Here is a 17,497-nt window from a genome sequence, read left to right on the forward strand (position 1 = left end):
TTGTATTTAGCAAGTTTTTCGTGGAGGGGCGGGTCCGAACCCCCTGGACCACGCCCCCTAAATACATCCTTAACTCAGGATTAACGAGACCGAGAAAAATAACACTTAAATGATTGAATGATGTGCCAAATGCTCACTGCACCTCGGATCATTTTATGTTCATCTTTTATAAACTATATTTTATTTAACTGGTTAAAGTTTTTGAAACACAAAAAAGGAACGTGTCAGCAATAATAATAATAATAACTGTACACAATTTTAGTTCCGTTGTTATCCCTAATTTCGTATTTTAAGGGTCCAGTTTGTGTTTTAGTAGAATTCTTACACTATTTTTTTAAAAAAATAGGTAAAAATTGAAGGAAAGACACAACTGCAGTCCTTCCTAGATTGTGCAATGCGCTGAAAGGGCAGATTTCGACAGTACCCAGTGACATTGTGGATTTGTACAGTGGTAGGTAGTGACGTAAGCGTGGGTGAATGGGCACAACTTCTTTGAATTTCGTGTAAATAAGAGGATATACATTTGAAATACTATATGCTGTTCGTGCGAATGTAAAGGAAATTTTACGATTTAAGGTCAAGTTTTTGAAGCAAATAGTGTATAGTGCTGATGGAACCATACATTTTAACAAGCATAAAGGAAATGTAGCATGCGGATTATAAAATAACTAGCTTATTTTTTTTGGAAGGGGGCGGGTCAGAATTGAAAGAAACTAATAGTGAACAGACATCAAGACACGAGCACGTATCAATCGATGCGTTTATTTATTATTTTGGTGCATTAAAATACACGGAGAGGTATTTTTTTCAAGCTTCTGGTTCGTGTGATGTACAAGAAATGCACCAATTGAACAGACCAGACACAATAATCTCAAATAATAATAATAATAATAATAATAATTTCATTGCGCCAGTTGATGGACTGAAAGTGCATGTACTTTATTTTCATGCATTTTGAGTTCTGTATGTAAGCTGGTTCTAAAATATGCGTAGAGGGAATCGTACGAGAAACTTGCTTATCTCCAAAACCCGTCTTGTGAATTTCAAATTTAAACACTCATGAATACCGAATCCTGTCTGTTCATTTCTCAGGAATCGTAATGCTGTAACATAACATAACTAAACCCGTGGCTCTGCAGCCCTGAAAGGGCCTTTGCCTATCTTCCGACTGCCAGACTCCTTCCCACAATAGTACCTAGAGGTGTGGAGTGCTTCAACCAGTAATGGGGTGACGTGAGGTCAGCACTTTGAACTCTCAGCCCCTACAGGAGATTTCCCAGACCGGGTTACGCACTCGTAGCTTCCCAATTTCCTCACAATGTTGGGTTGCCACCGGTCCTATACACGGGCCGAAAACACAGAGACTGCACCAAGGCGGACTCGAACCCATGCGCGTTAGACCGCACAGCCACGGAGAAGGACGTAATGCTGTAACAGTATTGATACCTGGGTATTGGAATGAACTGGAATCATAGTTGAAGAGAATCGATTCCCTAAGGAACTGAATCTTTTGAACTTATCAGCCAGTCTCACTCGCATTTCAGAAGATGCAGTGTCAAACGCCGACCAGGATCGTGACCTCTGCGACGCGAAGGCAGGCATCCGAACCGTTTGCCCTGTTCGCTCCGCATCCCCCGATGGAACGTCATGTCTGACCGGCTGCTCTAACCCAGCGCATTTCTGCGATGCTTCGAAGCGCTCGGCTGCGAGTCCTGGCTGGGGCGTGGACGCTTCCTCCAAGGAGTAACGGGTGCGAGTAACCGTAACGTTGGTGCACCTCGTGTAACAAGTGCCGTACCTTGATTGCTACCTGTCCGTAATGTGTTTGGGTTTTACTGCAAGCAGCAGCAGCGGAACGTTCCTGCTGTTTTCGTGTAAAGTCCTTCTCCAATCCGAACCGTTCTGTAACCTGTTCTTTTTTTCACTTTCTTGTCGTTTAATCCTCACTTGTGGTTTATGTCCTTAGTTTGTTTATATTTAACTCTGCCCTTGTTTCTATTTTTAATTTCTACCACTGTTGTTCTTATTTATATTTTCCATCGGCTCTGGGGATCACCCAGTCTCAAATAAATGGGTACCTGTTCTTACCAAGTTAGCAATATTATCTAGTTTTTCTTATATTATGTCGCTTTCACAACGATGGAAATGACATTGATGCAACAATACTTATGCTCGACCACAAAGGAGGCCTCAGTGATACAGCTACAGAACAAAATACTGCTTAATTCTTTTGTCCACCTTGTATTAAAGAGCCGCGGTAGCTCAGTCGCTGCCGACCTCCGTGGCGGAGTGGTTAGCACAGCGCGCTTCGAAGCCAGGGGTCCCGAGTTCGAATCCCGTTTAGGACATGGATGTTTGTGTTTGCCGGGGAATACTAGCGAATAGTATTCCTTAAAAAAAAAGTCGCTAGGGCGTCTGACTACCATGCGAGAGTCCCCGGCTCGATCCCGACGGGGAAGAACCGGGACTTTCACCATCTGTTCAATCGGCTCCGGCGCCCACCCATCGTCGTACAAAGTGGTACCTGGAGGAAACTCTTTGGCGGGGGAAGGGCGTGGTGCTGATAACATCACCCCCACCTTCGGTTGTGATCAAGAAAGTGGGGGGCCCTAACTCCACACCCCCTATACGCCTTCATGGCGTATACTTTACCCTGTATTAAATAACTAAACAGCAGTGAGTCTAATCCAATCCTTCCCGATAGCGTAGAGGTGACATAGTGATCTTGTTATCAATGGGTTCAGGGTTCGATGCTCGGTGGAGACGCATAGTGGTGCGGATCCCATGTTAAACTGCAGGTCCAGTCCCGATTAGCTTATCTGTGCATACATTGGACTTCAAAACTCTTATATCAAATCTAATCCAAATTGAATGTTCTAGGACTCGAAAACAGATCTATTTTGTCCAGAACTTGGAATAGATATTACCGTTAGCTTTGAAATGAAAGAGATTAATTGAAATATCATCACCTCGACGTAAGGGACAGTCAGCGACTCTTCAATGCTGCGCCAAACAGTGGCATGGACTGTGTGAGCAGTTGCATCCAAAGCACCTTCGGGTGCGTCGTCTCTCTGTCTCAACTTTGGCCATAAATGGGATGAAATTAACGGCAAAAATCTACCCACACGAGCACCGTTCGATGAGTGTGTGCTTCGAGAACAGGTTGTCCCAGTTAGGGTCTGGTTTCGCCTTTCAAAGCGTCTGGCTCTTATGTCCAATCGCCGGGCACGGAGCGCTAATTACAGCTGGTTCATTTTAGCTGGATCAGAATCGACATGGAAAAATGTTGCCCGTGTGATTGTCACTGCGGATGAATAATAGACCGTTGCAGCAAACGAATGTTTCCACGTGTTCAATGCCACCTCGCTCACGATTTCACTACCGAGTATTCAGAGTTCGAATCCTAGCTTGGGCACAGTTGTGTCCCTTCATGTAATCATGGTTCTATCTTCATAGACGCGAATAGCCGAACGGTTAAGAATAGCAATGTGAAACTTTGTAAACTGCGAAACGAGTCAATATCTCTACGTACATAACCGATAAATCTGGCTTGGCCTCCCCGATGGCGCTGTGGTACCGTCGTCGCCTTGTAATCAAGGAGTCCGGGTTCGTTACCCGGTGTAGGCACATGTGGTTCTGATCCCACTTTAAACTAGAGATCCAATCCCGATTAGCCTTACTGTGCATAAAGTGGACTTAAAGCACCAAATCAATCAATCAGATAAATCGTCATAAACTCTTTTTAGGAAACGCAGCCTGCACTGTCCGCAACCCAACTGACATTTCTGCATTCCTAGGTTGCCTGCACTTCAAGGGGTATGAGTTGATGGTTGGTGCCCACCTGAAAATGTTAAACCACGCCTAGATATGTGTTAGTTATTTTGTATCCATGGTTGTTATTTAGCTTCGCTTTTCTGCCGCTTTCTGGCTTATCGCAACGATGAGGATGGTTACATGGAAATGGTGAATGGACACACAAAGAACACCTGGGCTCATGCCAGGACTCGAACTAGGGAACTTGAGTGGCGAGATCAAAAATGAACCTCTTGATGCGCTTGAAGGTGCGGACCTCCGTAGCGGAGTGGGTAGCACAGAGCCAGGAGTCCCGTGTTCGAACCCCGGCCTTGGCATGGATGTTCTCCCTTTAGTGTTCATCAACTTCATCATTTCATCACTCGTTCTCATTCTTCGCGATTAACCAATAGTATCAGAAATGCGACGCTAAATATAAAAAAGTCAAAATCAAATTCGGCTCGGCCTTTGAGTGGGCTCAGCATAGTGACGACAAAGTTCCCCGGTCCCGTCTTGTCATAGTGTTTCAAACAAGGCCACTCATAAGTTTATTCACAGTTTTCTGCCGTGGGAAATTCTATAGGTTTTGAATGCCCGGAAAAGGGCCCGTAGCTTTGGAAGCATTATAGAGAGGAAGTGCGTCTCCTGAGGGGGGGGGGAGTAGGCCATCCTCAGCTGAGCGAGGGCGGTCAAGCCGAACGGAGGATTTCAATTAACCCGCATACACAGCGGAGGCTTGAGGTTAACGGACGTAGGAGTTCACTGGATAACAGCTATCCCATACATTTATTCACGACAATTGTTCCCTGGCAAGTTCGCAAGTTTCTTTCTCACTGCGTCAGCCTAGTGGCTACTTGCGCCGGTTAGAGGGAATCCTGACTTTCCTGCGAAACAATTACCAGTATAAAACTTAAATATGCAAAATTATTGTTTACTGTTTTCTTTAATAATATTAAGTTAATTTATTACTTACAAAATGATAAAGATTTGGTTGGGTTGAATCAGCTGCTATACTGACCCTGTGTCCGAAAGTGAATGCATAAAAAAATAATCAGGGATTTCGACTAACGAAACTAACGACTTTTCCTTATTTTGTAAATTCAATTTTTTCCATGTATTTTAAAATGAATTTCCTTCCTTTTAGTGATATAGCTATAAAAAGCTGCACGTATTCTTACTTCACCTTTTTGTTTAAGTCAACGTTAGGCACAGAAAGGCTTATCGGGACCGGACCTACAGTTTCAAGTGGGATCCGAACCACTCCGTGCCTCCATCGGATATCGAACCCGGGACCCCTTGATTGCAAGGCGGAGACGATATCATCTTTTTACAATGTAACAATGATTATTTTGCAACAGTGAAATTATCAATGTTAATTATAGATCTATTAATGTCAGTAATACAGTTTATTATTATTAATAATATTACTACTTTTACATATGTGATACTTGGTATGTGTGCTAAGATTTTTGCAGAAATATATTTGTAGATACGTGCGTGATTACATTAAATTGATGAGCGGACATTCGCAGAGGAGCCTTGCGTCAGAAGACCGTGAGTCGACCACTCAACGCGCCTCTTGGGAGGGAAACGCGACGTTTTATTAATACTGAGAAGAATGGTTGGAAAAGATTCGATTGGTTCCTGGCACGTGGGTGTCTCCAGAAAAAAAATGTAGGGAGGGTCAGGATGTTGGAACAAAATTAGTGAAAACATGACTGAAGTAACTGTTATAATACTATTTGTGAGAGATTACTACTCGATTCAACCAAACGAGTTATTGATTATCAAGCACAACTGTTCTTTGTTTTTTATGTTTAGTGCAGTTAATGTACTGATGGAAAGTTACTCTCCGTTTTGTTATTAACTCTTACATACCTCGTTCGAGGAAATTTAAATAATGAAATTTACAGTGTGCAGCCTTTCACATAAAAATCTAATTTTTGGAATTTGGAAACTCATAAAACCCTTTAATTATTTGGATTACTAAGTGGTTGAATGCGGAAATATGAGGTTGCAACCTGGCTCCTAAACTTTAACATTCAATTTTGTAATCTAAAGCAATTTTTTAGTTTGCTTTCTTGGAATACTAATTGACTGACTGTATTTCTGTCATCAATTGAGAAGAATGATAAAGACTTTTGCTTTTTGCTAATATGAAATGTACCAAATTCTGGGGGGAAGTTGAATGGTCTAAACAAAGGAGCGAACCAACTTACACTCCTCATAAAAAGGTTTGGAATATTGTTATGTTAGGCAATAGGTGATAGACACGGCCTTGGAATGCAACAACACATGGTATGTATCTGGTGGACCTTCTTGTGGTTTCACTAACATATGCCACAGTGCCTATTACCTACTACTTAATATACTAGTATTCCAAACTTGTTGTGCCTAATATAACAATATTCCAAACTTTTAGTGAGGAGTGTATTTCGTTTGGGACGTAGAGCTCACAGAGCAAAGAATCACCGTAGTCATTCACCAACAAGACGAACTGAAACGCCTAATCTCGTCCAAGCACAGCTGGCAGCAGTGGAAGTTTAACTGGGTCACATCCATATCGCACCCGAGAGTCCAAAATACACCCCGGAATTTGTCACCCTTACCCAACACAACTCATCGAAAGTTTATTTTTAAATTCCACCGTTCGGAGTCCCGAAAGAAAGAAGGGCATCTTCCTTGCGTAACCAGGTGAACGGATGGAGCTATTTCAAGAGGTTGTGAGCATGCGCTGTTCTCTCGGACCCCTCTTGTGTGGTTCCCGGTCGATACAAACGCGATAGATAGGTCAAGATTTGTCCTCCTGTATGCCGTGTATGATCGGGAATTGCTCGAATGTGCTATTCATATTTTCTTCCCTTCACAGATTGGCCTCTTAATGACAAAAGTAAACGAGAAAGGATAGGCGTTTTACCATGTATACTTTTAGATTGTGAACAAAAAATGTTTTGTATTAAGAAAAAGGTTATTAGAAGCTATACTGTAGATAAATTGTTTTCGTGTTGTTTTAACCAATTTCAGGAGGCTTCACTGAGTCCAATGCGAATTGTATGACATGGCAATTTCACTAAGAAATTGAAGGATGGCACATTTTACTTTGTAACTCAAAAATTACCAAAATGTCACTTACCATGTTTTACACCCGACCCCTTCAAATATCAAAAACCTTTTCTTGTTAGCTTCTTCGTCACAAAGAATATACATATTACCGATAAGTATTGACATGTATGGTTTTATGTTATTATGATTAATTCATAATGATACTGCCTGCATATTTGACGTTGCAGAAGCTGTTTTGTAGTTTGGATTCCAGATCAAATTGTAGACCTTGTCCCAATTAGACTATCTGAGAGGTGAGCGGACTTTGTCAATTACAAAACCTTGAATTTATATTTTTTTCTTATTTTACGTATTTTTTATTTCTCTAACAATTGATACGCTGAGCGCAGTGGTAGCGTCGTCGCCTTGTAATCAAGGGGTCCCGGGTTCAATACCCGGTGGAGGCACAAGTGGTTCGGATCCCACTTTAAACTGTAGGTCCAGTCCCGATTAGCCTTACTGTGCATAAAGTGGACTTAAAACACCAACCCAACTCAACAATTGATACGCTGATTGTGAATTACGATTCGATGAAATTAATTAAGTCAATCAACATGGGGGAGAAAATGAAAAAAAAAAAAGAACTGAAAAAATAGGCACCGCAGCTCTTAGTCGTTTACGGCCAAATAAAAGCACGACCATGGTCGTTTACGGGCGGGAATGTGTTAAGAGATACTAAATTTACGAGAACCTAAGCTGATTCGGATTCGAAACGGAATTTTCGGTTCTGGCTTTAATCTTCAAGATTGTATTACAATGTTCATGTAAAAGTATCTCACGAGTGGAAGATGGGATTTTTCTGTCTTGGTTGCTTCTTTGTGTAAAAGCTGATGGAACGTGTTGGTGGTCACACCACTTATACTATGGCCGAGATGGAGAATGTTGACTTTTTACTCTTCATTTCTATCTGTCCGTGTATTGCCATTATTTGTGTCGTTCTTGTACCTCTTGGATTAATCACGACGATGTGTGAAAATGGACATGAGACAAAGATAATCATACATCCACGCAGTTTTGTTAATCCATACCGTATACTTTGGCGTTTCACTGAAATGACACTTGCTTCTTAGTCTACACGAGGTTTTAATACTTTTTACACTTAAAATGTTTCTGAATTTGACGTATGTGCTTATTTTTTAACTTAAGGCAAGCAACCTAACCGCACTAACTGAGCGTTGCAAGTGTTAGATAGGCCTCCATTCTGACTTGGGTGCTTTGGAAAAATCTTGAAACAGTAAGGCACCGTGAAAAAGTTTGGGAACCACTGCTTTAGACCCTTGGTCGTTGCAGGTTGAAGTATCATAGAGCCAGGCCCGTAGCCAGAATTTTATTTCGGGTGGTGGGGGCTAGTTCCTAATCAACACAGGCGTCGCCAGAAATAGCTATTTGTAAAGTGGGAAGGCCGCTGATAAAACTTGATTAGTATTTGGTTTGAGTTTGGTGTTTTAAGTCCTCTTTGTGCACAGTAAGGCTAATCGGGGCTGGACCTACAATTTAAAGTGGGATCCGGACCACTTGTGCCTCCACCTGGTATCGAACCTGGGACACCTTGACTACAAAGCGATGACACTACCACTGCGCCATGGGGGAGGCCCCCACTTGATTAGTAGAATTAATATTAACAGTAATAATTATTACCACCGTTATATGCCTGATTGTCATTTTAAAATAATAACTATTATAAGTTATTAAAAATAAAAATAATCCAAATTTATTATTATTATTATTATATAAATGAAGAGACTTTGTTACTTGATCCACCGTATGAGTGAATGTCCAGTATTTTTCTTACATTTTATACAGTTAGTGTATTGAAATTCACAGTTATTGTATTTTGTTATTAACTTTACACATTCCGTTAAAAAAATGCTTTTAAAAGTTAGAGCAGAGCCAGATTTTACTCGGTAAAGTTTATATTGTGTGACCTATCAAAGAATACTATAAATTTCGAAAGCTGCGGATCCATTTAGCTATTCTTTGAATTAAATGGTAGAATATACAAATATAACCTGGCTCCTATATTATACACTAAACTTTTTTCGATCTAATGTTTAATCCTGCCAAGGAAGTGAAATGAAGGACCACTATACATTATTTAAATTACATATTTGCAAGATTTCGAGCTTCAGCCCCCCCCCCCCCCTGGCTACGTGCCTGCGTAGAGCGCAAGATATCGTTGGCAGGGGAGTTCAGAACGATGCAGGAAGTGAAAGTGCCACAGTTTGCACAATGGCTTCGATGCCAGCAGATTTGTCATCCTTTGGCCGCGTCCGTCACGACCAGCCAGCAAGCCTGGCTGCTTCCACAATTCATTGCGCTTTTCCTATCAATTTCCTCTTTTCGGATCGTGAAAGCTGCTCCGCCATTGTGAGCGAGAGAATACGACATACCAGAATGATCACGGACCATTGTATGCGAAGGAGGCAGCAATTGTGTGGACGCTGCATTGACATTTCAGCTGCGAGCTTATCGCTACAGGGTGTGCACCGAGGAACGCTTTAACTGCCCGTTATGATAGTAAACGTTTCTTTTTTATCCCTCGTGTCCTTGTGTATTGAATGATGCATGGGTTTTTATGTTCTTTTTGCACGGACATTGCTGAACTAAAATGTCAAGGTCGTGAACAACCCTTCCAGCATTTATTGCTCCACGTGTAGGCAGTGGATCTCAGTAGCAGCGGTTATTTTATTGCTACCAATAATAACTATTGAAACAATGAGTACGTTTCGATATGGTGGTGGTAGTAGTAAAAGAACAGGTATAGTTTCAGCTTGAACATTTTTCCATTCAATTTATGATTACCTGCAAAGTAAGTTGTAATTGGTGTCAACGTAATAGTTCTTTGAATATTTATTAAAAATATATACTCAGTGGCTGCAAATAGGGGGCTGTTGACCCCCCACGTTTTGCCCCCGCACTAGGGCCTCTTAGTGCCAAGCTTTCTCTACCAAGAGAATGTCAACTGTCCTTCCTCCTCCAGTTTTGTACACTTGCTATATGTATAAATTTGTTGGCAGTTTGCCTTGTTCATGAAAACTTTACAATACATCCAATTGAAGTGGATGAACTTTATCTTATCTGAATAGCTATATATATTCGTGTGTGTGTGTGTATATATATATATATATATAGCTATTTATATAAGCTAAAGTTCATCCACTATATATATATATATATATATATATATATATATATATATAGACACACACACACACACAGATAGATAGATTCCGTTTATATATAATTCAGTTTTAAATACAGTATTCTTACGCACAGTTTATTCTCTGTTTGGCGAAAACCATTGGAAATATTTCATAACTAATGACGTAAGATTTATGTGTAAATCTAGAACGTAACCTACACCGAGACATTTGAAAATTCAATGTAGGTTTGTTTAGTAGCACTGACTATTTCACCTTAACATCAAAATTCATTAGTCTGATTATAGTTATAGGCTTCCAACAAACTCTTATATCTTAGATATAATGTCGTTGGCAGTTTTACGTTTATATGTGTATGTAAGTAATTTCTTAATTTATTGCTGACCGTGTTCTTCCTTCCTCTTTCCAGATATGCTTCAGGCCTGTCTACAGTGAAGAAGACACTAACACTGAAGTAGCCACATTGGACCTTTTTTTTATCCCAAGACATCATCCACGGTAGACTTTCGGGCGAGGTTGTGATTCAGCGGAAGAGGTATTTCTTGGAACTAATTCACACAATCACTACAATGCATATAGAAATTCAGGTTGCCCTCAACTTCGTAATTTCATACCTGTACAACAAGCTGCCAAGGCGGAGGGTGAACATATTCGGCGAGGAACTGGAGAAGGCGCTGAAGGAGAAGTTCAAAGGCCACTGGTACCCCGAGAAGCCCTTCAAGGGGTCCGCATTCCGCTGCTTGAAGACTGGAGACCCGGTTGACCCCGTGCTGGAAAGGGCGGCGCGCGAGAGCGGGGTGCCGATCCAAGACATCCTGGAGAACCTCCCTCAGGATCTGGCAGTGTGGATCGATCCTGGCGAGGTGAGCTACAGGATCGGGGAGAAGGGAGCCGTGAAAGTTCTGTACAATGAAACCAACGACCCTCACGATGAGAGCACCGCCGACAAGGAGGTGACAAAGACTTTCAACCCGGAGGCGCAGTGCTTCAGGCCCATCGAGGCCGTTGGTTCATCCCTGAGCAATCTCAGCTTGTCCCCCAAGTCCACGTCCCCTTATGCAAACGGATCCTCGTCCCCGACACCTCCCTTCAAGTCGTCGACAAGTCCTGTGAACGCGTTCATCCCTCGGTCCACGGCGCCCCTCACCTTCACCACGGCGACGTTCGCACAGACCAAGTTTGGGAGCACCAAGCTGAAGACGAGCAGCAAGCGAGCGAACCGCATGTCGCCCACCGAGTTCTCCAACTACATCAAGCAGAGGGCCATGCAGCAGCAGCAGCAGATACAGCACCACCACCAGCCACCGAATCCGCAACAGCAACAGAGCCAGCAGCAGCAGAACCAGCAGCAGTCGCAGAGTTTCATCGGCGGCCAGTCAAGTTTCGGACCTCAGAGGCCGCGTTCGCTGTCGCCCAACCCTCAGCTTCAGGACCCGTTCTTCTTCTCGCAGCAGCAGCAGAACCAACCCCCGTACCCGCCATTCTCGCGTTCTCTCTTCGACTCCTCCCAGGCTTACGTGGGTGATATCTTCACGGCGCCTGCTCAACAGTCCAAATTCCCATTCATGGATACCATGAGCCAGCAGTACTACGGCAGCTCCAACGTCACATCCAGTGTACCGTCTGGCAACATCGGCGTGAACGACAGCAAACAGCTGCTGGAGGGTCTAAACTTTGGCCTCAGTTCCATGCCATACCCTGCAAGCCAATATCAGCACCTGCTGGTCGCCAATTAGAAGCATGCCGGGAGGTATAGTATCTTCTGTTTTACACATCACTACGCCCACCCATGGAAGCAGACACAAACCCCAGACTGTATTTCATATAGTGCTAAATTTACTAACAATAATCTGAGTAGCTGAGCTGATGTTGCAATGACAGGAAAAAACACGAAAGAGAAAAAGATCCCCGAAAGCATCTTGTTGTATGATGTGCTTACCGGGGTAAAAATTATATATATATGAGAATCATAAAGGTTTGCAATTTTTGTACATGCATGAACATAATGAGAAGAGCAGATCTTTAAGGTGTAATAATTTATTTTTTCACTGGAGTAGATATTACAATAAAGTATACATAAAGAGAGATATATATCTAATATATATGTATTGTAAGAGAGGTCTAGTCTCCGATACTCCACAATTCATTAATGGTAGAGTGAAAACGAAATGGTTGCAAACCCTCATTCCTACGCTATGCAGTGACGGTAACTGTTACGTGTGTGAAAGCCAAAATTTTGCTGATAATGCATCTGACAAAGGACTCTAGACCCAATGGCCTAGTCTCGAGTGTATGGGCCAGCTATCATGCTGAAAGCATTATACATTCGTACTTAAATGTTTCCTATTATGTTTCTGAATACAATCCAGACTTCCTCAAAATATTTTAATCACCTCTGGTTAAGTGAAGAGTCAATCGTTTTCATAGTATCTTTAAAACACGAGACAAATGCTTGTTTTTATACATTTTTTCTATTCGAGTCCCCCTTTTTGTATGCATGGAGAATTCCGTACATTACCGATGAGAAAAGTCATAGTTGTTTGTGGTACTCAGGCTATCTGCTTCTGCTTCCTTTCATGTTCTTTTGATTAAAAAAAACTGTTGTTAAAAAACTTTGTCTTAATTTCTTATGATTGTTCATGTTCATGATCTGAGTTCTTTTATTACAAAGTTAGCATGTGTTAGTAGTTATCGCTAAAACAGCACCATTTACATGTAAGTGTAAATAATATGACTTTTAAAAATTGTGTGGTTAATGTAAAGCTAAGTTTTTACCATAATTTTTTTTACAGAAAAAACTAACATATTTCCATGTTCCTTTGTTTTCATACTCAGATTATTAACTGTTACTTGTACATATGTTTCGTTCTTTATGTGTCAGTGGTTATATAGTTCAGTAGCAAAGTAGTTTATTTCAAATCGCATTTGTGATTAATTAATGCAGAATAAGTAGCACACATAATGAAATTTTTACTCCTTTTTGTAACTTAAATTAATATTCATTGTGTACAATTGTAGCAAAATGCCATACTCACTGCCTCTAGTTATGCTTGGACATTATGTTTTATTTTTACTTAAAGAAAACTATTTTACCATATGACTTAATCTAGATTCAATACCCATATGATACTGGCTTTTACTTTTACTAGTTTCAAATTAGTATGCAAAACTTGAAGAACTCAGGCCAACGTGTAAAAAAAAAAAGAGGCTATGCTGCTATCGACATATGTTTGGTACGGCATTTAACGGGTGCTATTAATAGCTAAACGATAGTCTTGTGGGCCTGATAACTTGACAATACAGAAACCACAGACTAGTGAAGTTTGTGTATGGTAGTACCTAATGATGGAGATGTTTAAATGTAATACAACAATTTGTAAATCACTGCTCAGTAGAACATGTGCTGTACTAATTTGCTGGTGTTTTTTCCAGTACCATTTAATTTCTGTCCTGTTTCTCGAAGTGTATTTTGCGGATGTAAAAGAAGTGAGCCCTGGCCAGTGTTTTTCCTCCTAAAATAATAAATGGCATGGGCTAAAATGAGTGTATGCAAAGAAGGGAGTGTGTGATGTTGAAGTGTGAATGTGAATACTTTTAAGATATAAATATATATATACATACATATAAACATATATTTTTGTCAGTTTTTGAGTTATCCAGATAACTGAGTTAGTGCACCCCAGTCAGTATTGTTGCTTACTGTGTTATATATATATATATATGTATATTGAGTAAACGTTTGTATGCAAAGGAGATTTTTGTTTTGGTTGGTGCAATTTTTTTAATGTAACAGTTCACATTTTTGGTTGTGCGCTTTTTCACCACTTGAATGGCTTTTTGTTAAAAATCTTTAAATCCCTCAAGTTTTGTGCCTGGGTGATAACTAGTTCAATTTAATGCTATACTTAGCCAGTAAGCAGATAGTGTGGTACCTGAAAAACCTATATATATGGAGAAAACAATGTGAATGGTCTATCAGCACATATACTTGGATGTGAGCAAAATGAAGTATGGATGTAGAGAAGGGTTGGGTTGAAATTGGAAAGGATATATACTTTATTTTTGTAAGCTAAGATAATAGGTGTAAGATTGTTGTAAATTGGAATTGTATAGTTCTTCGATAGTCTCTCTCTCATTATCACTTTATCCTGTGAATGTCTGTGTACTGTATCACATGTTTAAACTTTATTTTTTCTGTTTTTCTTTTAAACAATATACAGTCTTCTATAACATGTTCCCAAAAATAAAGGTGTTAACAATGTGCTTGTAGATTTTTGTAAATCTGTTATATTGATTAGAAGAAAATGATTGTATTATGTAACACTGTGTTGCATCTCTATAAGATAGAAATTTCGGTAGAGATATTTTAAAAGTCAACTTGAAATATAGATGATGAATAAAGAAATAAGATACAAAGAAAAAAGTAGTTCCCAAAAAAAAGACGTTTCTCACTGAAGATTTGTATCATTATGTAACGAATTATTATCTGGTTATACAAAATGCAAGTTGTGGCTCTTGTAATTAGGGTAAATCATTTTTCATTATCTTTCAAGGGGGAATTATGTAGCTTCATTTTCTGTTTGTAATCTGTGTAATAAAAAGCAGACAGATGTTGAGGAGAGCATGTGGGGAGCATGAGAGCTTTATGAGACTATTCCAATTACTGTTAGGGTTATTTTTAATAATCTCCCAGGCATTATATTTCCTGTTCAGTTGAAAAATCATTCCTTGGGGAATTCTAGTCAGCGTTTATAAAACAAGTGCACCAAGACTCGCATCTGGAAGTTGTAAACAACACTTACATTTATGTTGAATTTGTAATATGCATATTTTTTTTACTGTAACATTGTTGTTCTATTTTGTAATGCCAAATGTATAATGCAAAGAAAATCTTTCGAGCTCATATGATACATCCGTATAGTTAGTTATCTCTGGATGTCACATGTGTGCACAATTTTCATTGCTAATTTCTTTCCTTCGAAAAAATACACTGTGATTGATACTGCATGTAAAAATTTGTTCATTAGTGGAGCGGGTACTGTTTAAACCATAATATGTTCACTTAACAGAAAAATCGTGATGCAGGAAAAGAATACGACAGACCGTTTTGGTCATGTGATATGACTGAATTGTGATTAATAGCCATTTTGTAAAGTTGGTGTACAAAGTTGGAATAGGACTATGTACAATTATAAAAATGTAGCATTTGAGCATGCTAATACTGGAGTACTGACTATTAGTAGAGTTGGTAGGTCATTCAAACCACAATACATCATGGTAGTTAAATTTATTCATTAACTAACTCATTTTATGTACATTCAATGAAAGCGATATGAAGAGATAGGATATTAGAATTGCTGATAGGAGGAAACCTTACCTGTACAACAATAAAATTACGCTTCTCTCATATAGTGAAACAACAATGGTGCACACACACATACAAATTGTTGACAGTTGTGGATCTGATTACGCTTGTACATAATGGGAAGTTATTCATTACATAAATTATTCTTTCTATTATTGATAGTTTTGAGTGAATGCTGTTTATATTTTGTACATCATGTCGTTTTTCAGTGTAAGTACTTACTTTTATAATGCATAAGCCAATTCCTAAATGTAACTGTTGTTTGTAAAACTTCCCAAGAAATCATGTTTTGATGCAAAAATGTTATTGTTTGATACAATCTCTTGTGTGATAAAATACAAGGAAAAACTAGGGACACTTGGAAACAGCTAATAGGGATTTTTATTCCTTACTGTGTGCAAACGAAGACAGTACCAGAGTATTTTAAATTTCATGCAGTAGTTTAGATTATATGTTATATTTCTTTTACAATGATGAATTACCATGAACTGTTACCATATTTTATGTGAAATAATTACATGCTGAATTTGCTAATACTGAGGTAAAGTATTTCGTAGTGTGGTATGGACTGCTTGTTCACTGCTTTCGGTTTTCTGTTCATAGTTTTGATTTTCTTGTTTTGGCTGAATCAGTTCAATCTTTCTTGCGTTACTTGCATTTTCTACCACTAGTTTTCTTTAATTGTTTTTGTGTGAATCCAATTTTATATATCTTATTAAAATATTCTTACATAATTGTCTTTTTGCACACGATAAGTTATAGTGTTCATATCTTTGTTCAATACTAGTTCACTTCATTTTAACTTTTGTGTGTTTATATCTTACCCAAGAATGTACAAAGGGATGAGATTTGCTTGTTTCTTAAGCACATTTGTTTCTGTGGCGATGCATTGAGCATTTTAATGAGTTCACTCCAATTATTCGGAGACACACCCATAATGAATTCAGAAGTGCACAGTCTTTAAATATAAATATTGAAGGACTTCAGTATATGCCATTCTCTGTGTCCCTGTAAATATATTTGTAAAGTGGATTCTATTGACCTTTGTTTTTTCACTAGTTGTGACGAAAAACAATTTGTAAGTAAATAGTACTGTAAGTTACTAATATCCCATGGTGCTGTGGTTTAAATTAGAAGTTTGTGTCGATTTTAAGAAAAAAATAAGGTAACTGCTTGGCCAATATTTCCCGTCCCCACCTTCCCATGTCTACAGAGAACTGGTGACTCATAGAATTACATAGTTCCTTTATATTGTAACAGGTCTGAAAGTTTGTAAAATCTATTTTTGCCTATAGAATTCCAAGACGTCACTAGGCAATTTGGTAATTTGATCATAAGCTAGTACGCTTGATTAACAGTTTACATCATCAGTCTCAATAGCAAATGTCCAGAATCCTTAATCGATTCCCTGTTAAATCTCCTCTCCCAAACTCCTCAATGTCTTGTCATTAATTGTTGTATCATCACATCTTTTCAATGTGTATTGTGATGATGTGTTAATGATGATTACAAAAAATATATATATTTCGGGTTCACGAGATGTGATTTTATCCTCGGAATGTGATTACTGCGTAAGTTATAGATCAGATTATTTTTTTTAATTCGACTTTAAAAACTAGCGTATTAATTTTTTTTCATGTGTGTGTGTGTGACCAGTATAGAAAATCGTATGATAATACTTGTAGAGGCCAACTTTGAACGATATAGTGAGAGAGAACATTTTTCCATCCCGTTATATACTTGTGTATAGTCTATAATTTTTCATACTGTTGTACGAATTTTTAAGTTTATATTAAAATGTTTTGTGCATTCATATACACTGGTTCTTTTCATTTATTTCCTGAGATCCAATCTAAGGTGGCTGCCAACATTCAGCTATATCCACAAGGGATTAAATAGATCAACGTCAATGTTTGGTTTAAGTCAAATTTATGCTCGGATAGGCTAATCAGAAAAATGCATCAATATATGAAAAAGCTTTGGTGCTATTTCTTGTGTAATTGTAATCGAACTTGCAATGTGCTTTTAGTATGTCAGCAAGCAGAGTGGTGCCAGGGAAGTGCATTTGCACCCTGTG

At 39.2% G+C, this 17,497-nt stretch overlaps 1 protein-coding gene across 2 annotated transcripts in view; it reads left to right on the plus strand.

Annotated features, from left to right (window-relative positions):
* Nucleotides 1-17,237, plus strand: part of LOC145999054 (protein Tob1-like) — an 88,795-nt gene extending 71,558 nt beyond the window's left edge. For both annotated transcript variants that reach the window (XM_083135997.1, XM_083135998.1), the window contains exon 2: nucleotides 10,465-17,237. In XM_083135997.1, coding sequence (XP_082992123.1) covers nucleotides 10,625-11,791 — 1,167 coding nt within the window. In that variant the 5' untranslated portion in view covers nucleotides 10,465-10,624 and the 3' untranslated portion in view covers nucleotides 11,792-17,237. The remainder of the gene's footprint in view (nucleotides 1-10,464) is intronic.
* Nucleotides 17,238-17,497: the final 260 nt, after the last annotated feature.

This window comes from Lepisma saccharinum, chromosome 14 (genome assembly GCF_977018435.1).
Source record: "Lepisma saccharinum chromosome 14, izLepSacc3.1, whole genome shotgun sequence".
Taxonomy (NCBI): Eukaryota; Metazoa; Arthropoda; class Insecta; order Zygentoma; family Lepismatidae; genus Lepisma; species Lepisma saccharinum.